Source organism: Galeopterus variegatus, unplaced genomic scaffold (assembly GCF_000696425.1).
Source record: "Galeopterus variegatus unplaced genomic scaffold, G_variegatus-3.0.2 Scaffold3332, whole genome shotgun sequence".
NCBI classification, from domain to species: domain Eukaryota; kingdom Metazoa; phylum Chordata; class Mammalia; order Dermoptera; family Cynocephalidae; genus Galeopterus; species Galeopterus variegatus.
Window position 1 is genome coordinate 82873 of NW_007729443.1, and position 24114 is coordinate 106986.

General features: G+C 42.1%; 2 protein-coding genes across 2 annotated transcripts; one reads left to right on the forward strand and one right to left on the reverse strand.

Annotated features, from left to right (window-relative positions):
• Positions 1 to 7816: 7816 nt before the first annotated feature.
• Positions 7817 to 13629, reverse strand: HNRNPH2 (heterogeneous nuclear ribonucleoprotein H2 (H')). Its single transcript, XM_008584670.1, has 2 exons — positions 13442 to 13629; positions 7817 to 10041 (listed from the first exon to the last, which is right to left on the reverse strand). Exon 2 carries the CDS (start codon positions 9986 to 9988, stop codon positions 8639 to 8641), a length of 1350 nt encoding a protein of 449 aa, XP_008582892.1. The 5' UTR covers positions 9989 to 10041; positions 13442 to 13629; the 3' UTR covers positions 7817 to 8638.
• A 117-nt stretch (positions 13630 to 13746) lies between these two features.
• On the forward strand, positions 13747 to 23320 carry GLA (galactosidase, alpha). Its single transcript, XM_008584671.1, has 7 exons — positions 13747 to 14044; positions 17605 to 17779; positions 18842 to 19019; positions 19562 to 19653; positions 22055 to 22216; positions 22437 to 22634; positions 23027 to 23320. The coding sequence occupies exons 1-7, from the start codon at positions 13773 to 13775 to the stop codon at positions 23315 to 23317; spliced, it is 1368 nt and encodes a 455-aa protein (XP_008582893.1). The 5' UTR covers positions 13747 to 13772; the 3' UTR covers positions 23318 to 23320.
• Positions 23321 to 24114: the final 794 nt, after the last annotated feature.

Here is a 24114-nt window from a genome sequence, read left to right on the forward strand (position 1 = left end):
TCATGATGGGCTTTAAAATCAGACCATATGGATTTGACACCTGGCTCCAAACCTAGCTCTTTGACCTTAAACAAATGACATAACTTTGCTATACCTCCATTTCATCATCTATGAAAAAGGGGTGATAGTAATAATACCTATTTCATGGGGATGCTTTGAGGATTAAATGAGATAAAATATTGAAACACTTAGAAAAGCGCTTTTAAAATGTAAAGCTTGGTTCTTGGTGAATTTACCATCAACAATCCGAAATGGGCTATCCACATTAGTCATTGCTCAGCAGTCCTTCCATATTTCTCTGGTCACCCCACAACCTGCTCTTACCCTTACAACTCATTAGACCTTCTCCGTTCTCTTCAAACTTCCAACTCCTCCTCCTCCTATTCTCTCTACATGCAGATGACCGCATTCCCATTTTACAGAAAAAATGATGGGGTAGGGGGTGGGTTAGGCCTTCATAAGAGAGCTCCCTCTTACCTTCCTAACACCAAACATAAGCCTGCTACACCTGCACATATCCTATTAGCAGTCCCTCAATTAGCACAGATGTTCTTGCCTCCTACTGAACACTAATTTCTCCAGCAGTGCTTTGGGTCCCAGACCCTCCTCTTTCTCAGCAAATGTACACTATGATTTACCCTTTCTCTCTGCTGTATTTTCAACCACTTACTCCCAATAGACCTTTAATTGTAAATTTTACACATCCACAAAATTTCTCCCTATTAAAAAAAAAAGCATCTCTTGACCCCTAATATCACTCCTGCTACTACTCTTCACAGCCAAGCTACTTCAAATAGTTGCTGTATTAGTCCATCTTTGTTGCTTATAACAAAATACACGGAACTGGGTAATTTATGAAGAAAATAAAATTTATTGTTTACAGTTTCTGAGGCTGCAAAGTCCAAAGTCCATCTGGCGCTGGCAACAGTGACTCAGGGGTCTCATATTGCATGATGGTGGAAGCAGAAAGAGCAGAGAGAGAGAGACTCTCTTCTCTCTTCTTTTAAAGCCCTCAGAACCACGCCCTGACCACCATTTTTCATCCATTCACTACTGCACGGTCCTACAATCCAATCACCTCTTTAAGACTCCACCTTTCATTTACCATAATAGGATTTCCCACTCTCTTAACAGTCACAGTTGGTGCTAAGATTCTAATACATAAACTTGAGGGACACAATTCAAGCTTCAGTGAGTTTGCAGGGGGACATAATTCAGTCCACTACAGCTGCCAATACTCTTTGTTTCCATTTCCTTGTCTTCCCCTCTCTCCTAACCACATTCCAATCCACTCCAATGCAGATTTCTGCCCTGTCACCCATAAAAATAGATCTGGTTAAGATCTCCAGGGACCTCCACATTCCTAAATGCAGCACATATTTACCAGTCCACACCTTATTTGACTTCTCAGCACCAACGGACACTATTGACACTCCACTCCCTACTTCTTGAAACGGTCTCTTCCTTTGGCTTCAATGACACAAGTCCCTCTTAACATTCTTTTAAACCTCCCTGGCTGCTGCTCTTTCCCTGTCTCCTTTGCAGACTGATCCTCCTCTATTCCACATGAAATACTGGAGTTTCTCAAGGGTCCTTCTCACCCTGATACTTTCTGACATAGACAATCTCATCCCCACACATGGCTTTAATTACCACCTACATGCATATAACTCACAATTTAAATCTCCAGTCTAGAGTCCCCTTCTGAGCTCTAGATCCACCCATTCAACTACCTATATGGCTTCTCTTGGGTGTTCTCAAAGGCACCTCAAATACAACATGTCTAAGACCAGACTCACAATCTGCACCCCTGAACTCTGACCACTACCCTAAACATCCAGTTGTACAAGCCAGAAACAGAGATGTCATCCTTGAGCCCTCACTCTCCCTGTAAGATATTGGGCGGGGGGGAGAAACACTAAAATGCTGATTTTTTTATTCTCTATTCTCTGCTCAACACAGAATGCTTCTGTGACCCCAGGTGTATGCAGGTATTTCCCCACACACCAAGCCATCCATTCTACAGTGGATACCATCTAGGTTCCTCTAATCCAATTTAATTTTGGTACTACCTACCTAGAGATAGCATCTGTGAGGAAAATAGAATAGTTTAGTAAAGCTCCCTCCACTCAGGTGCAGTTGGGGGTGGTACAGCACATTTCTTGTAAACAAGTTGTGTGTGGGTGGAGTTAGTACGCATGTGCACCCATGTAACTTTTTAGTTTATTGCTATTGTGTGTTCTTTAGTTTGGGAAGCAGAGCTGGCCAGCAGAGCTCATGTCTAAAAATAGAGCATGTTTACTCTGCTGGCAGCTGCTCAGTTTTTCTTTGGACTTTGCCCATAGCAGTTGAGTTTCTGAGTTTCTCTTTGGACTTCCTAACTCTCAGAAGTGTGGGTGCTAAATAAAGACTATTCCTACTTCAACCAAGGCTCCAAGGACCTTTTTGCTGGTTACCTAGCTCACAGACCTGTGTGTGAAGGGTTTGTGAACGGGCTGGAGAGGTCTGAACTCCAGACCCAGCCCTAGCTCAACAGCATCAGATCCTACAAGTTAAGGGCTCAGTTCCATGGACTACACCCCACTTTAGATGCCAGGTTGTGACCTGAGCTTCTGACAGACTGGCTATAAATCAGGGTTCCCATGACCCCTTCCTTGGTTTGATTAATTTGCTAGAGTGGCTAACAGAAAGGGAAACACTTGATCACATTTACCAGTTTATTATGAAGGATATTACAAAGGATACAGACAGAGAGATGCATAGGGCAAGGTATGAGAGAAGGGGCACAGAGCTTCCATGCTCTCTCGAGGAACTCCACCCTCCAGGAACCTCCACATGTTCAATTATCCGCATGGAAAATAACTAAGAGGAGATATTAAGGGTAGAGGGATTCTTGCTAAAGGCAGACCAAGGCAATTAGTATCAAGGCTGAGGAACGACTTAGGATTCTTGCTAAAACTGGGTTAGGCAGGCTGAGGACAGGGCCCAAGGACAAGGCTTAGTCAAAAAGAGGCCTCAAGAAATGGCCGGTTAGCTCACTTGGTTAGAACATGGTGCTGATGATATTGAGGTCAAGAGTTCAGATCCCAGTACTGGCCAGCTGCCAAAAATAAACAACAAAATAGCCTCAGAAGAGCCTGTCTAAAATTGGGTCAAAGAGAGAGTCTCTGTCACTTAGGCCAGTGTATGTTTCTTTATCATTATGTCCCACCTTTCCTGGTAGTCTCTCACAAAATATATCATATCCCCACTATTCTTTACTTATTTCTCCATAGATATTTTTAAGAGCTTCTCTGAGGTATAATTTACTTTTCATAAAGTTTACCATTTTTAAGTGTAAATTCAATAGATTTTAGTAATTTTCCAAGTTGTGCAAACCATCACCACAATCTATGTTTAGGACATTTTCATTACCTGTAAAAGAGGCTTTGTGTCCATTTGCAGTCACTCCCGTTTCCACCCCACAGGCATTTTTGAAGACTGTCCCATTTGCCTAAGGATAAAAGGTACAGCCTGTCCAGTGCGTCTAAGTATGGATAGAAAAAAAAGGTCGGCCTAACTGGACTAACAGGACAAGCAGATATCAAAAGTACCACACCAGAAATACTTTGAGAACCACCAAGTGTTAACTGTGCAGTTCTGATTGCATGCTCAAAAAGATTTAAAGACGACAAAGCAGTGCGAAATAAGGAGTAATAGGAGGTTTCAAAGAGGTGGAACATTTTAAAGCTTTGCTGCAGAGGGGGGAAAAAATGCAAAAAAAAAAAAAAAGAAAGAAAAGAAAAGGCAAGTAATATGAGTTGAAAATACTCAGACAAAAGAACCAACATGTTTTCAGAACTTTTAAAAGTTCCAATATGGTGTTGTGACGGTTAGTGAGCCGTTTGTCCTTGATTCACTCGGTAACGGGATTTTCTACAACAGAAGGAAAAGGATTAATCACAAGCTTTGAAAGTTGCATCAATACTCAGTTGAAAATAAACATGAATTGAGCGCCTGCTGTGTGCCAGGCAAGGGGCTGTGCGTAGGGAAAACGGCTTCCCGCAGCTCCCCGCGCTCGGGCGAGGCGGCAGCGGCGCCCTCCCGCCTGCTCCCCGGGCTGCCCCCACCGACGCTGGGCACGGACTTCCCCGGGGCCCGGCCCGAGACAACCCACAGGGGGACGCCTGGCACAGGCAGGTCGCCAGGGATGCCCAGGGCGGCTCCTTCCCTTCGCCGGTCTCAGGGCTCAGCCTGTGCCCACCCCCACCCCCGGGTGCCCCGTGGGACCGAAAGAAGCGAGAAGGGCCTGGGAGGGCCAGCGAGGTCCCTAGGCCTTTCCAGATGCCTGGCCGCGGCTGGCAAAGCGCTTGTCTCCCCTCTTGGAGCTCCGCGCACACCGACTCCTCTCCCCCTCTGTCGCCGCCGTCCGCCATGAGCGGCGCGAGCCCCCGCCCGGCCTCGGCCGCCATTTCCCGGCAGCCCCGTCCGGGTCCCTTTCCCTGAAGCGAAATATACCGGGGGGCCGAGGGCGTATCTGAGGGTCTCTGGAAAGCCAGAGGGGAGGGGAAAGCACGGATTCTTACCAAACTCCTCTCCGCCCCCCTAAGGCCCACCAACCCCATCTTTTCCCTGTCTCCTGTGGGCCAGGGGTAGGGGAAGGGGACTGCGGGCGAGGGAGACAGAGGAGGGGCTGGTCCTTTCGCTGGTCGCCGCTCCCCTCACCCCACAGGTCCCAGGGCACGGCTACCCCTACCCCATCCCAAGTGGATCCGAGCCATGACCTTCTCTTTTCTCCGCCAGAAATCATTTCCTCCTCCCCACCAGCATCCTGCTTCTTTCCCCAAGAGAAAGTTGATTCTCGCCCTCCTTGAGACTCAGTTTTTTCATCTCTAAACTGGTGATGGCAATGATACGTCATGACATCTTGTGTACGAGAAACAGGCCCTGTGGAAAGGAAGAGGGAGGAAGGGAGGCAGGGAGGGAGACAAAGGACCCCGGAAAAGGGTCTTCACAGCGTACAGGTAGATCGTCCTAACTAGTGTATAGTTACTGAATAAATCATGGTGATTCTTAGATGTTGTCTCTCAGTACACATTTCCTCTTTCAGAAGCCTAACATTCTCTATCAGAGGTCTGGAGTGACGTGTTCTGTGCATCTGTCTGTGCTGACCGCTCCTGGGGGGGCGGTGGGGGCTCCATACCCAGGCTCCAGGTACAGGCACAACCTAACCCCTCACCTCCTCAGTGGGGTCCTGCATTCTGTTAACCTGCTGACCCCTGGACATGCCTGCTTTGCATCCATAAGACTGCATTTCAGTCAGTGTGGGAGCAGGTTGCAAAAAGGCTCTTATGACACTCCAGCCTGGTATCAGGCACAAGTGGAATTTCATTCCCTCAGCAGCTACCTGTTTTGCAATTAGCCCTGGAGGCCCTTCTTGGAGAAATCTTCATTTTTGCTGACAGCGCTGGAAATTCTCCCTGAGAAAAAAGGAGCTGGATCTGTAAATAAATTTGCAATGCATTTTCATATCAGTTTGCTGGGGGGAGAGGGGGCAGTGGGGAGGCAGAGAAGATGGGCCTTGCTTACACATAGAATTGTCTCTGTTTTGGTCACTTCCTTTAGGGTTGGAGGAATGAATGTTGGAATAAATGAATGGGTGAATAACGGAATCCATGCAAAAGCCAGTGGTTCCCTGCAGCACAACCACCCTGAGCGCTTGCTAAAACACAGCTCGTTTGGCCCCACCCCTAGAGTTTCTGATTCAGTCCGTCTGGTATGGGGGAGCCTGAGAATTTGCGTTTCTAACAAGGTCCCAGATCCTGCTGATTCTGCTGGTCCAGGAACCACACTCTGAGAACCACTGGCACAAGCCATCAGTGGAGAACCCCTTAGGGCACAATTACCACGACTGCAAACTTTCTGCTTGATCCTGCCAAGTAGCTCAAGCATGCAGTCTAAAATTAAAAATGAATCCCCCGACTCAGTGGTTGGGGGTGTGGGTGGGCTGCCCACTTTATCTTCCAGCAAACTCTTCCTGGGTTAGATTTGAGAGCATCAGGTTACTGGTGATGGTGGGGTGTGTGCACGCACATGTGTGCTATTGCTCTGACAGGTACTGCTGTCCCTTCGCACAGCTCATGTGCTGACCACTGAATTTCTCCAGGCTCTTTGATTACTTCTGAGTTCTGAGTTTTTCTTATCCAGGAAAGAGGAAGCAAACACCTATATCTTAGGCCTCAGCCTATTGTTTCCTGGGATTTGATGACATCTAGTGGCTAACTGGAGAATCTTTCCTCATACTTGGAGAAACTTCTGGAAAATTAATTGAGCAGCCTGGAAAGCTAAAACACCTACTTGTTTACCCTTGAGAAAGGCTTCCTGAAGGGCTTAGGAGGGCCAGGTGATGACTGGCTGTATACGACACGAGTCAAAATGGCGTTCTTGCTTTCCTGGCAGCTATGATAGAATTTAGAAATCATCAAATAATTCAAATCACCTTCCACTGCATTTTCAGTTTGAATTATTTTCTAGAAATGCTGCTCAATAAAGTGTCCCTGAATAAAATGGGGTCAGGTAATGCCAGTTTGGTATTTGCCTCATATCTCATGGCATTTCTCTAGGCCCCAAGCCCTAAACAGCCCAAGGATAACAATCTAGTTCCAGGGTGGTCAGGAAATCCACAAAGAGATCTGTAGAAGTTTAGGTGCAGCTGGTACTGACCTGAGAGCATTTGGGCCTGAAGACCATGAGAGGTGGAATGGTTAATGACCACTGTGACTTGGACAGAAATATAAGATACCCTCAGAGATGTCTCGAGCACTTAGAATCCTCATGAGAGGTGCAAAGTATGGCAAATAATTATATATGGTTTGTACTTTAATAGAAAAGTTAACCTACTTGTTATTGGCAACAAGGGGTAGGCAATCAGGGATCATAAAGGAAGTTGCTCCTTTAAGTTGCCCTTTCAGGGTTAAATAGACCTTTAGCCATTTGAGAACTGTGAGGATTTCAAAATGTAGTCTTGAGACCAACAGCATCAGCACATTCTCAGGCACCACCCTAGAACTACTGAATCAGAAACTCCAGAGATGGGGCCCAGCAATCAATGTTTTCACAAGCCCTGCAGATGATTCTGATGTACGCCAAAGTTTGTTAACCAATGGTTTAAAACAAGCTTTAGAAGCCCTGATAAACCTGAAAGTAAAGGGTATTTAGAGGCTCTATTAATGAATTCATGGAGGAGACTGAATTACTTCTATAACATAGGCCTACTTCTTTAACATACAAAGTTGCCTTAGATCTTCTAGTTTGTGGTTAAATGAAAAAAAAATTATTTGCTTTTACTTTTTGGGTTTCGGAGATTACTGTCCTGATAAAGTGCAGTCTCCAAAGTAGCTCAATAGTCCTGTGGACATGGTAATACGTTTAGAAACAAAGAGGAAAATGTTCAACCTTAATATTAATAAAAAAAATACAAACTGAAGTAGCAATGGGATATTTTTCAACTAACGAACTGGCAAAGATCAAAAAGAATAATGTGCATCACTAATGAGGGTATGGGGGGGGGGAATTAAAAACATGCACTCCTGGTAGAAAGACTAAGTACATAATCTTTCTGGTAAGACAAATCAAGAGCCTTAAAAATGCGTATACCTTTGACTCAGCAATTCCACTTTTAGGAATATCTTAGAAATAATGATATATACAATGATACATACATATAAATGCTAATGTATTGCTTATAATTAAAAATTAAAATTTTAATATCAAGGAATTATAAAGTCAATTACAGTGTGCCCATAAGATAGAACATAATAAAAATCAAACCATATAAGATTTTTCCAGTTTTTAAAAGGAAAATTTATTTAACAAGTTTCACTTAGTACAATACATCTAAATGGAAATCACAATACAAGGAAAGATTTAAATCAAAGCCTCAGAATTTTATACAAACAACATGACCAAACTCCTAAAGTATTGGTATTACATCTCAAAATTGTCCCAGATCTTTAAAAAAAAAAAGTAAAAGTGTACACTCACGTGCCTTACAGGATATTAAACCAAAAAGCTAGAATTAACAAACATGCCAAATGTTTTCACTTTGAATCGTAGACACAGCTCCTATATTTGAGTTTACAAAAAGCATGTTTCTCAACATGCATCCGAAGTTTTCAATGTATTGTGGTATAAGAGCAACATTTAACATAAGTGAAACTGCTGTAACCTAAATATGCTTACTGCTTAGGTACACTCCTACAACATAACTAACTTGAGGAAAGCTGAAAATTGTTTTAACAGTTATGGTCAATACTGAACTTTGTTATTATGTCCTAGATGAATGTTTCAGTGTTCAAAATTACTGAGCTTGAAGGTTTTTAAACAATCTTGACTTCCACTTTACAGTAAGCATGAATCACAAGCCTGTAATGCAAAACTGTTAAACTTAATTTTTGTTTGTTTTCTTAAAAAAGAAGAAAAAGGAAGAAAGAAACAAAGAAAGGAAGAAAGGAAGCTAGATGACTAAAGTGATCAGAACGAATTATATTTCTCATTTTCCAATCATACTGGATATACTAGACATCCCTCCCATTCTATTCAACTCCCATAAATGCACAGCTTTTATTTCTATAATAGCTGTTTGGTGCTCCTTCTCTATCTAAGCGAGGTTTGACTGATAGTCACTGGAGTTTTCCTGAAGAACTTGGTCATATCCACTCATACTACTCTGACCACCATAACCACCTCCATAACCACCACTCAGCTGCTGGCTAGCAGGACCCCCATAACTAGACTGGTTGGATAAGCCCATCCCTCCCATCATTTGGCTGCCATAAGCACCACCGCTTGCCCCTGCTGTAGAATTCAAAAAGAGTTCTACATAGCTGTGATCATAAGCACCCCCACTTGTTCCTGCAGTAGAATTCAAGAAGAGCTCCACATATCTGTGTTGCATATTAGCTTTGTCTTTTGCCATAGCTGCCACAGCATCTTCATGAGTAGCAAATTCAACATCTGCCTCACCAGTAACTCTGCCATCGGGTCCAATTTCAATGTGCACTCTCATGGGGTTAAGAGGTGAGAAAAAATTATAAATATCATTCTCAGTGGCTCTGTAAGGTAACCCCCTCATGTGTACACAGTGCCCTGTGGTGCTCTGGAAACTGGACCCACCATCTCCATATCTATGATCAGACATTCCTGAAAAACAGTAATTGAGGTCTCTTCCAAATCTATCAGACCCAAAGCCATAACCATCATTATAGCCGCCATAATCATCATAGCCTCCATACCCTCCACCATAGGCACCACGCCTCATCCTTTCAAACCCAGCTCCTCTGCCAATGCTATTATATCCTCTGCCAGCCCCTGGCCTATCATAGGGACCTGGCCGCTGCATAGCCATGAGCTTTCTAGGGGGGTCATAGTGGGTTCGAACTTCGGCTCGGCTACTCTTGAAGATTTCAATGTACCTATGCCCTATTCTTTCCTTGTGTTTCTTTAAGGCCTTTTCAGCTATCTCCTGCGAAGCAAACTGCACAAAAGCCTCCCCTGTGCTCCGCCCCTGAAAGTCCACTGGCAGTGTCATCCCATTTGGCACAATTTCCAACCCTGAAAAGAACTGAACAATCTCTTCCTTGCTACAGCCAAATGGGAGTCCTCTAAGCCGGACGAAGCCATCGTTGGCAGTATCAGGACTATTCGGACCTGTATGCTTCAACACCCAATCCATTTCAACACTGTTGGACTTGAATACTTCAACGTATCTGTGTCCCATGGTTTCTCTGTCCTTCTTCAAAGCCAATTTCACTTCATCTTCGGATTCAAGTTCCACAAATGCTTCACCACTTGGTCTGCCTTCTCTGGTATAGATGAAACGAATACCTGATGTGCCATTTTGGATCTTGCAATCAGAGAAGAAGCGCATCACTTCATCGGCTGAGCAGGACCAGGGTAGGCCCCTGACCTTCACCACGAACCCCTCCCTGCCTTCTGTGCTCAGCATCATGGTGACTGTTGGGCTCTTGGTGGCAAGACTGGCTCAATGCAATTTCAGTGTGGCTGGAAAAAAAATCAGAAGACTACTGTCATGGAAAAATATTCACAATATAGTAAGAGAAAAAAGCCAACTATTAATACAAAACTCAATTACACCAATAGCTTTTCTGTAAGACATCCACATAAACAATAAGACTGAAATTTTTAACTTATTCATTCATTCAACAATTATTTATTCTTAATGGCAATTATGTGTCAGGTATCATTAATGGTGGTTATTTCTGGATGGTATGGTTAAAAGAGCGTTCTGTTTGGGGAGATTATTTTTCTTTGGACATTTTTGTATGTTCTAAATTTTCTGCATTGACCATGTGGTAACATCATAGTCAGAAAATAAAAAGACCTTAAAAATTAATAGCAACAACATCAGTAGAAGATGTCAACAAATAAAAGATGGCTATATATGATTACATAAAGATGCAAAACTTCATTAGATCAAAAGTAAAATTAAATAGAATTAGAAGACAGACAAAACACTTGAGAAGATACCCTAAACAAATACATTAATATCCTTATTATATAAAGAACTCATGTGAATCAATAAAATCAGGGAAATATTAAGGCCTAAGAGATAAATGAGAAAAAGACATTATTGGTAATTCACACATGAATTTTACAAACATTTTTTAGTTACCAGGTCAAGTACTCAGCTCTGCATACAAGAATCAGTAAGTCCAGAAATGGTTTATGGTCCTACAGGGGCACTGAGTATCTTTATTAAAGATGTAAGTGCAAATAGACATTATACTTGTTTTAACAGAACTCTGTGCAGGGTGTAAGGATAGTATAAAGGAGGGACTAGTTGGTCACTTCCATTGGTTGGAGGCAGAATGGTTAAACGAAGCAGATTAATCTGTTCAGCGATCCATAAATGGTTTTTTTAAATTACGATGGAACATAAAATAGGAGGGGGCAAAGGAAGAGATAAAGTTGGCAAGGGAGAGATCAGGTCCTAAAGGCCTTATTTGATATGAGTAAGGGGAGTGATGTCATCAGAACCCTTTCAGACAGATCACCCTGGCAACAGGGTGGCACTCAAGCAGAAGAGGGTTGAGGTGAAACTAGCAAGATTAGTCAGAACCAGTCTCTTAGATATATGTTAAGGGGTTCATCTAAGGCAACAGCAGTAAAAAGGGGAGGAAAGGTGTGATCTACACATACCAAAAAAGTGGAATCTGCTAAGCTTGATAACAGAGTACATATAGGAGGAATACAGGTATAGGAGGATACAGGAGAGGAGTTTTCGAAATGTTCAAACCTGATCAATCACTGGAAATACAAGCTAAAACCAGAACTAATCACCATTTTTCATCCATCAAGACAGTGGAAATTAAACAGTGACAATAAGTCAATGCAATTCAGGGTTCACAAACTAATACACTAGTAGAGGAATGAAAATTAATATGCTGTTTCTGTAAAGCATTTTGGTAATATGTATTATGCCTTTTGACAGTAAATCCACTTCAGGTTCGGTGCCCTAAAAAGACGATCTGAAATTCAAAGAAAGATTTATGGAGCTATATATTCTTTGAAAATTACTTTCATTAAAAAAACAGATTATAATCTAATTAAAAGTTATAAAAATATTTAATAATGAGAAATGATTTATGCTATAATCTTAATTGACCCAAGATCACAGCTACTTTATAATCTCAACTATGCAGAAAATATATGTTCACATATCCTTTGACCCTGTTAGAATTCCTTCTAGGAATCTGGTCAACAGCAATACTTACAAATGTTCACTGCAGCACTGTTAGTAACGGCAGAAAACCAGAAACCTAAATAGCCACCAATAGAGGAATGGCTGAATGAATTATAGTTTATCCTTAAAATGGAATGCTATGCAGCCATTTAAAAAAAGAAAGATCAATCTGCCCTGACCTAGAAAGATTTCCAAAATATATTAAAGACTATATATAGCATGATCCTACTTACATTAAAATATAAGCATGCATGTATATATATATATATGTGCGTGAATACACAAAAATATTGGGAGCATCTAACACAAACTTGTTTTAGAGAAAAGAACAACTGAAGGGTGGGGGAGTGAAGTGAGATTTTCCTTTTTTACCCTATATACTTTTATATAGTTTTAATTCTTTAAATGCACTGTACTGGAATAAAAAACAATGTTAGAAAAAATATATGCATGGGAAATAAGTCAAATGTTAATAGCAGTTACTCTAAGTGGTAGGTTTGCAGCTTTTTCCATTTCATTTTTTCAATTTTTTGTGCAGCCAATTTGCTACAGAAAGAATAACTTTTACTTCAGCAAAAAAAGGTAACACAAACAAATTAAATAAAATATGATTGCTTTTCTGGGATTCGGTACAGCAAACTTTACAAAATGTTCTAATTTTGTATGTAGATGGCTTATCTCAGATGATCTGGGAACACTGGGCCTCTTGGAAAGAAAGTACAAAGTGTAATAACTGCCATAAAACTACACTGAGGATTCGATTCAACAAACATTTATAAATTGCCTATTATGTGGCCGATGCACTGCATTTGTAGTGATAACAGTCTTCATGTAAACCATCCTTAGGTCTCAGTGACAGATTTATGGAATGGTTTTTTGCCTGCCTTATCCCTGGAATGACCCGTCCCATTTTACGTCCCTGCAGCACTCTATGCCTTAACAGAGAGGTTCTGCTTCATAACTGCATCTCCTGGGAAGGCCACCAGGATTCTGTTGCCTGAAGTAGGAACCAGGATTTCATTAGTTAAGTTAAGAATTTGTGAATTTATATATATGTTATACACATACTTTTTTAAAACTGTAATGACGTCAGCTTGAGTGAGTAGTTACCTTCGGGTAGTGAATTACACGTATTTCTAAAATTTATAGTATACGGTTATTTTTCAAATGTTCGAAATTGAACACGTAGATCGTTGTTATAAACAGAAAAATAAACATTATTCAAATACTCAATTCAGTAAAATCATTTTTGGGCGCCTTTGTCAGGCACGCAGCATTTGCTTAAACGTGGCCCAACCGATTTAAGTCACATGGGGCCTGCCCCTACAGACGGACGAACAATAAGGCAGAGGAGCCTGAATGGATGGACCAGAACTCAGACCACTAGTCTCAATATCTGTTTTTCCTAATTCAAGGCCGTGGTTTTCGACCGTTTTTCACCTTGCGATCCCTCTTAGAGGTCCCCTGAGGCCGCTCCAGACAGACCGATACACAAAAACACATACACAGTCATGAGCGTCCACCATTTCCCCACCAGGCGCAGCAACGGCGGCTTCCCGGCACTGAGATGGGGGGAGGAGGGAGGGAGAGCGGGGGGAGGGGAAAGCAGAGAACGAAAAAGACGGAGGCGGCCCCCGGACCCCGCTTTGGTCTTCATCATCACCACCCCCGGTCCCCAGTTCCCACCCACACACCAACCTCTAGCGATACCGGACAATTTTCCTCCTTCTTCCCTCAAACGGCTATAGCGAGACGGTAGACGACGACCAGAACTACTTCTGCTCACGTAAGCGATGGATCACGTGAGCACCTACGTCATGTGAGATCTCGGTCACGTGAGCAACTCTCGGGCTTAAACTCGGGATCACTGAGGTGCCGCACTTTCTTCTGGTAGGGGCGGGCCAATATCAAGAAAGGAAGAGTGCGATTGGTTGGCGTATGTTCTATGTGACTGATCATTGGTCAGTCTCAAGGGACAATCATCTCAGTTGCCTGAGAAACAATAACGTCATTATTTAATAACTCATCGATGATTGGTCCACCCCTAAGGTTAAACTTAAAAGCCCAGGTTACCCGCGGAAATCTGTACTGTGTGATCACCGTGACAATGAATCTGAGGAGCAGAAGTCAGCTGCTGGGCTGCTTGCTTGCTCTCCGCTTCCTGGCCCTGGTTCTGTGGGCCGTCCATGGGGCCAAAGCACTGGACAACGGCTTGGCGATGACGCCTACCATGGGCTGGCTGCACTGGGAGCGCTTCATGTGCAACCTTAACTGCCAGGAAGAGCCGGATTCCTGCATCAGGTATCAGATATCGGGTGCCCTCTTCCCTTCGCTTTTCCGTGTGTTTGTCTGGGTGTGTTTGGGGGAATGGAGGGTCCCAACGACAGCATTTGAGCCTGAGTGGAGAGCTCCCCTACTGCTGCTGCTTTTTATCCCCAGCAAACTGTCGCGCATCGGGACTAGCCCTAAACTTTCTCCGTGTAATCCCTTCTGGGTTGGGAGTCCGGCCAGCGGTCATCGGAAAAAAATGTAGATAGTAAAGTATAATGAAAATAAAGATTTCCCCCATTCCACTACTCAGAAATAATCATGGTTAAAATGTTGGTGTACGACCTTGCTTCTCTCTCTCCCTCTCTTCCTCTTTTCCTCTCTCCATGCCCGGTCACCCAGCTAGGGGCTTTCTTCATTTACCATCCGGTTCCATTCAGACCTTTCTTTTCAGCTTCTGCTCTGCCTCTGCCGCGTGCTAACTGTAAGCACAGCTGGGGTGGGTACGAGGGACGGGGACTAAGACTCGTGCCATTTCTTCTCCATTTTGGGTCACGGGTTCCTTAACTGTAACTCCACGGAGTTAGGGACACCATGGGATCTCTGAGATTTTCCCCACCCTCTCGCCCTTGAGTGTGGCCTCCTCTAGAAGGTTGACCTGGAAGAACTTCTACACTTGAGAGGTGAAGGTTGAGGCTTGATTAAGCAGGTATTGTATTTATCTGATTCTCACAATCCTTATCTGTAAATTTATATAACAACATTTCTACCTCCAGAAGCTGACTCAGAAAGATCTGTAAAAGAGTTTTTTATCTCACACAGGTGAGTTTTCAATGAAATAACCCATTTAAAGGCGTAGCACAGTGCCTGGCCCCTCGACTAGGCAATATACCAATAGAACAAATGTTCTTAACCTGGAATCCATGGGGAAATTAATGTAAATCTGCAAATGTGAGTATGTGTATTTTTCTGAAGAAAGTATCTTTACCTTTCTTCAGATTCTCAAAGGGATCTATGATTTAGAAAAGGTTAAGAATCACTGATACGTATTTTTAAAAACATAAGGTCAGGTTCTGTCTCTCTGGAGAACCCTAATACATCACCCATGGTGCAGAGGCCCCTCTAAAGGCAGTGGTCACAGTACATCTCTGTCCATAAGTTATTCCTGTGAATGTCTTTACAGATAAAGTCAGGATGTTGGTCAGACATCACAGAAGAAATTGGCCTTCTAAGTTTCAGACTAAGTCCATTGCAACCCTGGGGTACAATGTGTGGCAATTGTGCCCATCACGGATTTCTTTTTGTTTTTTCCTTTTTTTTTTTTAAGTGGTGGTTGGCTTGTATTTGTATCTGATTATAAAACTAACACATGGGGGCTGGCTGGTTAGCTCAGTTAGTTAGAACACGGTTGTTACACTTTCCTCTGTGTGACCAAGACGGAAAAAAGAGAAAGAAAGAATTCACTCAAAGTACCATCAATGAGGCCTGGAGGGACTGCCGCCCATCAGGGGAGCAGCCAGCCCCTGAAGGGACTGCCACCCGTCAGGGGAGCAGCCCCAATTCAAAATCAGCCTTTCTTTTTATTGACAAGACAAGAAAAATCAGTTGATTGAATCATCAAAGAATGACATAAAAACAGGCAGTGTAAAACTTGTAACAGCAGTAAATTAACAATGTGACATTCCAGAATGTAATTTGTAAAAAGCTAGGTTAATTCACCAACAAACAGCTTGTCCTTAGTAAACATTTTCTTTTTCACATACTTCCTATGGCAATTTCCTTAGCATGTTTAAACAGCATTTAAGCAGTTTCCTTAACATGTCTTGAGAACAATCAGTAGGTTAAATAATCAATAGTCATTCAAGCTGGAATCAAACCAGCAACCTAAAACAGTCAAAGTACACAATCCCATCCCTAAACAGTGATTAGAATTGATTAGATGGCTTTTGCCAAATTTATCTGTGGACTCTTGTCCCCTTACTCGAGCCTCTTGGCTCATTCGTGCATTACCTAAAAATCCTATTCTAAGATCAGAGGAGAATCAAGATTTCTAACCCACTACACACGGTGTTGATAACACCAAGGTCAAGGGTTCGGATTCCCAAACTGGCCAGCCACCAAAAATAAAGTAAAACTAATGCATGCTCATTGCAAAAAGTGTAGATAGTAAGGAAGAGTATAATGAAAATAAAGATTCCCCCCATTGATCACTAACAAGGTTGAACATCTTTTTATATGTTAAATTGGCTTTTTGCATGGTTGTGTCTTTTATGGATTGCCCCATAGCATTAGTTCCTTATATTTCAATTGGAATGACTCTCTTTTTCTTTCTCTCTTTCTCTCTCTTTCTATGTCGTGTTGCAAGTACAGTAGTTCTTGCTATTTGCTGGTTTTGTTATTTACATAATCAAATACATCAACTCTTTCATGATTTCTGGCTTTGGGGTCATGCTGAGACCTGAAGATAATATAGCCACCTACATTTTCTACTACAGTCGTCCCTCGGTATCACAGCAGGATTCGTCCCAGGACCCACCACCCCACCCCAACCCCCATCACCACCACCACCACCAGTACCAAAATCCGTGGATACTCAAATCCTGCGCAGTTGGCCCTGTGGAACCTTGGATATGAAAAGTCTGCCCTCCATATAGGCAGGTTCCATATCCCGAAAATACTGTATTTTCAATCCACGGTTGGTTGAAAAAAACTGGCGTATGAGTGGGCCCGTGCAGTTCAAACCCGTATTGTTCGAGGGTCAACTGTAGTATTTTTATGGATTTTTAAAAATATTTAAATCTTTAGTCCATCTGGACTTTATTCTCCTATAAGGAATGCCACGTTAATACATACTAAGTCCCATGGTATCAGATGGCTGGATCTCTTTCTGAATTTTCTCTTTAATTTTAGTAATCTGGATATTCTAATGCTAATAGAACTATGCTAGCTTCCTTTGTCTTTTATAGAATGTACAAGTATTTAATCTTTTAGGTGAGCTTTTTGGATCAGTTCCTTAAAAAGTCCTTTTGGGATTCATTCAGGGTTTTATTAAATGTATAAAGGATTGAGTTAGTAAATATTGAGTTTTCTTATCCAAGAGCAAAATAATGTTTCTGTAGTTATTCAAATCATTAGGACCATCATAGTTTTAACATATGGGCCTTGCACATATTTTAAATTTATCTCTAGGTACTTTAGGTTTTCCCGTTGCTTTTTCAGTTGCTCTTGTAAATGAGATCTTTTTCTCCAAATAGGTTATTTTGATACCTAAGGAAGCTGTTGGTTATGCTAACTTTGTAGTTTCTTACTCTACTGAACTTTCTTCTTAGTTCTAATAACCTTTTCAAGTTCATCACGTATTTCTCATTTCTATAATAATTGTTTGGAGTTTTTAGGGCATTAGTATTAATGGGGTAGGTGAGGGAGAAGAAAAATTGGAAGAACAGTTCATTTTTTACCTTGTATTTGTTGTGATTACTACCACACTATTACTGGGTTGAAAACAACTGTGAAATCCCAAGGTGCCTAACAAATAGGAGGTAACTAAGCATTCATTTAACGAATTGTAGTGATTATTGGAATTTCTCTTTCAGTGAGCACCTCTTCATGCAGATGGCCGATCTCATGGTCTCAGATGGCTGGAAGGATGCAGGTTATGAGTACCTCTGCATTGATGACTGTTGGATGGCTCCTCAAAGAGATTCAAAAGGCAGACTTCAGGCAGACCCTCAGCGTTTTCCTGGTGGAATCAGCCGCCTTGCTGATTATGTGAGTTTATAGATACTTTTCTTTTTTATTCAGGGGACTCTAAGCACTTCCGTACAGAAGCTCATTTGGAAACAGTCTTCATGATGCTTAGAAAGTAGAATAGCTGCTGTTATATGAACATTGAATTGTAAGACTTATGGGGTGGAATTTTCATCCCATCAGCAGATACATGTTTTGCAATAGCTCTTGAGGCCCATTTTGGAGAAGTTCTCCTTTTGCTGAAACATTGAACTCACTAAGAGGAAAAGGGAACTTTGTTCTTGACATGTGTGCATGTACAAGCATTTCAATATAAGCTTTGGCTAGCTATTATAATTGTATTATAAACTAGAATTTTAGAAGATAAAAGGAAAATATTCTGGAGACTGTTGAAGAGAAATAGAGTCCAACACTAGTCAAAGGTGATGATGACAAATTTTATTCACTACTATTGCAATAGGAGAAAGTGCCAAACTCAAATCTGAATACAACAAAGACAAGTGGAGATTTATAGCCAGTGAGCAGATTGAGGGATTCAATGGATGGAAAATTACTAAAAGGAGACATCAAGGGTAGGGAAATTCTTGCTAAAGGGGGCCACAGGCTTAGACATCAAGGATGAGGGAACTTGATAAGGTATAAAGGGTGGAGGGATGACTTCGATTCTTGCTAAAACTGAGCTCACTAAGACAGACTCAGAAGGCCACAGTTGAGGCCAACTCAAGAGGAAGGCTCAAACAAGACTAACTAAAGTTTGGTCAAGGACAGTCTTTGTCAAGATAAATCTATCATTGTCCTGGAAAGGTAACTTTTAGGATCACATCAGGAAGATCAGAATGGTTGATAGCTTTCTCCTCAGTTCTGTGCTAGACCTCACAGGTATAGTTTGAACTAGTTCAACAGAATTGGGGGATTTGTTCTTTGTCTTCCAACAAACTCATCTGGATAATTTTGGGGTTTTTTTAAAAGCCCCCGATACCTGGTGAAGTATACTTGTCTCTGCCCCCATCCCATCCTAGAGTGTTTCTCTCTTTCTGCTAAATCATGATTGCCATTCTATTGTGGTGACTTCTCTCATTTCAGGTCCATAACAAAGGACTGAAGCTAGGGATTTATGCAGATGTTGGAAATAAAACCTGTGCAGGCTTCCCTGGAAGTTTTGGATACTATGACATTGATGCCCAGACCTTTGCTGACTGGGGAGTAGATCTACTAAAATTTGATGGTTGTTACTGTGACAGTGTGGAACATTTGACAGATGGTAAGTTTCATTCAAGAGATTTAGCCATGAGCAAAGGGAAGAATTTTGAGGCCAAAGTAGCTGAGCATTTAGAGAACTAATCTTCAGATTTTAAATACCCAGTCAGAATACTGGAAATAATTCTTCTCAATGTGCCAAAGCTCCCTCCTCTTCTCTTTCAGTTTGTTCATTCATTCATTCATATTTGTAAAATCCATGCATGCCTAACCATGGCTAATATTGTGCACTTTTAATTCAAGAGAGCTCTAAGAGTTAATTAGTAATTGTAACTCTCTATAACATCATTTAGGAAAAACAGTCACTGAGAAACATCTTCATCCCTGCCTTTCCTTAATATACACAACATCTCCGCATTACCTCCTCAGAAAAATCCAAGCCGTCTGGGTGGTACTATACACAATTTAAGCACAGAACAACCACCTGTCTCTGCTGATGGTTTAAAATATAAACATGGACCTTCCAGGCAGCCTCTTTTTAAAATATACAGCCACAGCTGGAAATTCCCTTCCTTCCCTTATTTTACCCATTGTTTTCTCATACAGGTTATAAGTACATGTCCATGGCCCTGAACAGGACTGGCAGAAGCATTGTGTACTCCTGTGAGTGGCCCCTTTATGTGTGGCCCTTTCAGAAGGTGAGCTAGTGTACCCAGAATCCAATACAGCCTTGCTGATAGATTTTCAGAACTTGAGAACAAAGGAGACAAAGTCCTTCACAGTCCAATCTTACTCAATAGTATCATCCTATCATCTCTCCCAGGATCTGACCACTCCCCACCATCTCCACTGCTGTAATTATAGTCTAAGCTACTGTCACCTGGGAAGTCATCTTTGATTCTTCCCTTTATGTCCCCATTCATGTCCTGTCCATCAGCAATCCTGCCAGTACTGTCTCCAAAATATGTCCTGAATCAGCCCACTTCTTTCCATCTCCACTGTACCCACACTGGCCTTCCAAGCCACTATCATCTCTCACCTAGACTGCTCTGATAGCCTGATCTCCCTAATTCCACTCTCTCCCCACTTCCATCATTTTCCAAGCAGCACCAGTTACAAGATAACTCTATAAATGTAAATGGCATCATATCACTCCCCTGCTTAAAACCCTTGGCTGACTTCCCATTGCACTTGGAACAGAATCTGGCTCTTGCCTGCCTCTTTACCTCCAGAGTGATGGCTCTTTCCCTCACTGCACTGATTTTCTGTCCCTCAAACACTGCAAACCTATTGCTGCCTCAAGGCCTTTATATTTGCTCTTTGTTTTCTGCCTGGAAAGATCTTCCCCCAAGATTTTTAAAGGGCCAGCTCCTTAACATCAAAGTCTCAGACCAAATGCCACACTCTGAGATGGGTCTTCTCCAACTACTTTAAAATAGCCCTCTGTCCTTTTGCTCTTTATCTCATTAACCTGTTTAATTTCCTTCTAAGAGCTTAGCACTATATAGAAGTATTTGTTCACTTGTTTATTGTCTGTCTCCCCACTAGAATGTAAGCTCCATGAGGGCAGGGACCTTGTCTGACTTTATCACTGAATCCCTAGCATATGGTAAGTGTTGAATAGTTATGTATGGAATGAATCCCTATTATTTCCTCATAATCTCTACAAAATAGTCTCACCTTTTCTCAATGTCTTAAACCTCAGATATCCCAGCTGCCTATCTACAAACCTGTATTCATTCCATTAACAAATTACAGATGCTTCTCGACTTACAATGGGGTTACAGCCTGATAAACCCATCATAAGTCGAAAACACCATAAGTCAAAAATGTATTTAATACACCTAACCTACCAAACATCCTAGTTTAGCCTAGCTTAAACATGCTCAGAACATTTATATTAGCCTACAGTTAAGCAATATCATCTAACATGAAGCCTATTTTATGATACAGTGTTGAATATCTTATGTAATGTATTGAATACCGTACTGAAAGTGAAGAACAGAATGGTCGTGTGGGCACCTGAAGTCCAATTTCTACTGCATGTCTATCACTTGCTCACCATCGTAAAGTTGAACCACATAAGTCGAGGACCATCTGTAGATGCCTAGGATACAGATTTTCTTATCATAGATTTGATGGACACCTATGTAATTTTGCAGCTTTTATTTTTACTCATTCAGTTCATTTTAGTTCTTTTTTTTTTTGGCAGTTGGCCCATATCGGGATCCCAACCCATGACCTTGGTGTTATAACACCGCTCTAACCAACTGAGCTAACCAACCAGCCCTCATTTTAACTATTTCTGATTATAAAAGTAATAAATGTTCATTTTAGAAGAGTTTGAAAATACAGTCAAGTGTTAAGAAAGTAAAAATCCTCCATAATCCTAACACCTAGTTACCACTTGGCAAATTTCCAGCATAAACGGTATTAAGGATTTTAAGTTATATGGTCTGTTTCTGAAAAACTTCTTCCATTTAAAGTCCATTATAATAAGGATCTAGATCTCCTCATGGAGACGTTCAATCTGGAAACTAAAGAGAAGGCTACAACTGCCTCCTTTGTTTTTATTTTTTTTTATTTTTTTTTTCTTGTCCTTTTTGTCTTTTTTCGTGGCCGGCAACAGATCGCAACCCTCAGTGTCGCGCCCGTACCAGACTGGGACCGGCAACGGGATCGCAACCCTCGGTGTTGCCCCCACACCTCGCTCAGCCAGTGAGCGGGAGCCGGTCTGTATGCGGGATCCGGTCTGTATGCGGGATCCGGTCTGTATGCGGGATCCGAACCCTCGGCGGGAGCGCCACTGCGCTTCCCAAGCGGCGCACTATCGCAGTGCGCCACCAGGCCGGCCCTTTAAAGATGACTGGTAAGGGGATCTTAACCCTTGACTTGGTGTTGTCAGCTCCACACTCAGCCAGTGAGCTAACCGGCCATCCCTATATGGGATCCGAACCCATGGCCTTGGTGTTATCAGCACCGCATTCTCCCGAGTGAGCCACGGGCCGGCCCAAAGTGCCTCCTTTAAACTTGACTATTTTCATCTCACAAGTATGTTAGTTAGAAAGTAAACAGAAGAGTCATCTCTCTGTTTCACAGCCTGATTACACAGAAATCCGACAGTACTGCAATCACTGGAGAAATTTTGGGGACATTTTCGATTCCTGGCAAAGTGTAAAGAGTATCTTGGACTGGACATCTTCTCACCAGAAGGGAATTGTTGATGTCGCTGGACCAGGGGGTTGGAATGACCCAGATATGGTAAGAACCTGAGCCCTCCTTGTTCAAGATCCTGCAGTATGCCTATTTCCTATATGACATTCAAGGGAAATAGAGGTAAAGTTCCTGGGAGGAGGCTTTATGTGAGAGTACTTAAGAGCACAGTGCTGTGGAAAGTGGCTTCTTTCTATGGGTCATCTAGGTAACTTTAAAAATGTTTTATCTACTCTTATTTGAATTCTTATTTCATTCTTTGTCCCAGTTAGTGATTGGCAACTTTGGTCTCAGCTGGGATCAGCAAATAACTCAGATGGCCCTCTGGGCTATCATGGCAGCTCCTTTACTCATGTCTAACGACCTCAGACACATCAGCCCTCAAGCCAAAGCTCTACTTCAGAATAAGGATGTAATTGCCATCAACCAGGACCCCTTGGGCAAGCAGGGGTACCAGCTTAGAAAGGTATAGTAAATAACGCTCTATGGGAGAAAATAGGAATCAGCCACAACATGTCCTCCTGCCTTCTCTATTTTACAATTCAGCCAAATGTTAATTCGGGATGTGTATTTTAAGATGGCTTTTTACCCAATACCAAGTTTGTCTTGGGCCTAAATCTGTTACATATGAGTATATACACTATTCTTTTAAGAACATTTGTTTTTTTCCCTTGATCTTGATATTATAACCAGTAAAAAGCTGTTTGCTGGAACCATTATTTCCAAAATATGCTACAGGATAATTTTAGTGTTTCCTATAAGTGCTTTATAGTTCTAACAGTACGACGGAATGGCAAAAAAACAAGACGGCCTATTGCTAGTTACCAAGCAATCACATCTATTTTCTTGGATTTTCAGGAAGACAACATTGAAGTGTGGGAACGACCTCTCTCAGACTTAGCCTGGGTTGTAGCTATGATAAACCTGCAGGAGATTGGTGGACCTCGCTCTTACACCATCTCAGTTGCTCCCCTGGGTCGAGGAGTGGCCTGTAATCCTGCCTGCCTCATCATACAGCTCCTCCCTGAGAAAAAGGAGCTTGGGTTCTATGAATGGGATTCAAACTTAAAAACTTGGATAAATCCCACAGGTACTGTTTTGCTTCGGCTAGAAAGAACAAGCCAGCGTACATCAAAACTCTTACTTTAAAATTTGCCAAAGTGGGCCGACCCCGTGGTGCACTCGGGAGAGTGCGGCGCTGGGAGCGCAGCAACGCCGCGGGTTCGAATCCTATATAGGAATGGCCGGTGCGCTCACTGGCTGAGTGCAGTGCGGGCGACACCACACCAAGCGTTGCGATCCCCTTACCAGTCATGAAAAAGACAAAAAAAAATTGCCAAAGTGACCACTCCACTTCCTGTCCACTTTTTCCTCCATTCCCACTTAAAAAGCTCTATTTCCATGAGTAAAATTACAAGTTGTAAACTTAAAAAAAAAATACTTCTAAAGGTACTCTAAAGAGAACAGTTTGGGGAAAGGCTTTGAAACTAATTTAACTACTAAGAAATTGATAGAATTGATTCATTCATTTCCACAGCCCTGAGGCAGGTGTTTATACACTGTAAACTGCAGAGCCAGGATTTAAACCCAAGCTCTTAAAACACTACACCGCTGCCTATTGAGGTAATTGGATGGTGCTGCTTACAATCTTAAGTGCAAAGGGAAAATGAAATCTACCTCCTCAGTTGGACAGGAAATAGCCATGCAGGAATAACCTTGATAAACTCAAATTCCCAGGTTGTTTGTAATCTAGATCCAACAAATGCAGATGACTTATTTTCACTAAGAATAACTAGATACATTATGACCTAAGATGCAAGATGAGCCTGTATATGTCTGTTCTGGAGACCCCCACACCCCTTTAAGATGAATTGCCTTATCTCGTGGGGTCCTGTGAAAGCAGCTATATTTAAACTGGGGTATGCGGGCATGGATATTTTCAGAGG

Bases quoted from the DNA above. Each gene is read 5' to 3' on its own strand.
- HNRNPH2 (XM_008584670.1), bottom strand. From the start codon at position 9,988: ATGATGCTGAGCACAGAAGGCAGGGAGGGGTTCGTGGTGAAGGTCAGG.
- GLA (XM_008584671.1), top strand. From the start codon at position 13,773: ATGATTGGTCCACCCCTAAGGTTAAACTTAAAAGCCCAGGTTACCCGC. The intron at 17,780-18,841 runs GTGAGTTTATAG...CTCTCATTTCAG, and splicing joins TCAGCCGCCTTGCTGATTAT to GTCCATAACAAAGGACTGAA. The intron at 19,654-22,054 runs GTGAGCTAGTGT...TCTGTTTCACAG, and splicing joins ATGTGTGGCCCTTTCAGAAG to CCTGATTACACAGAAATCCG.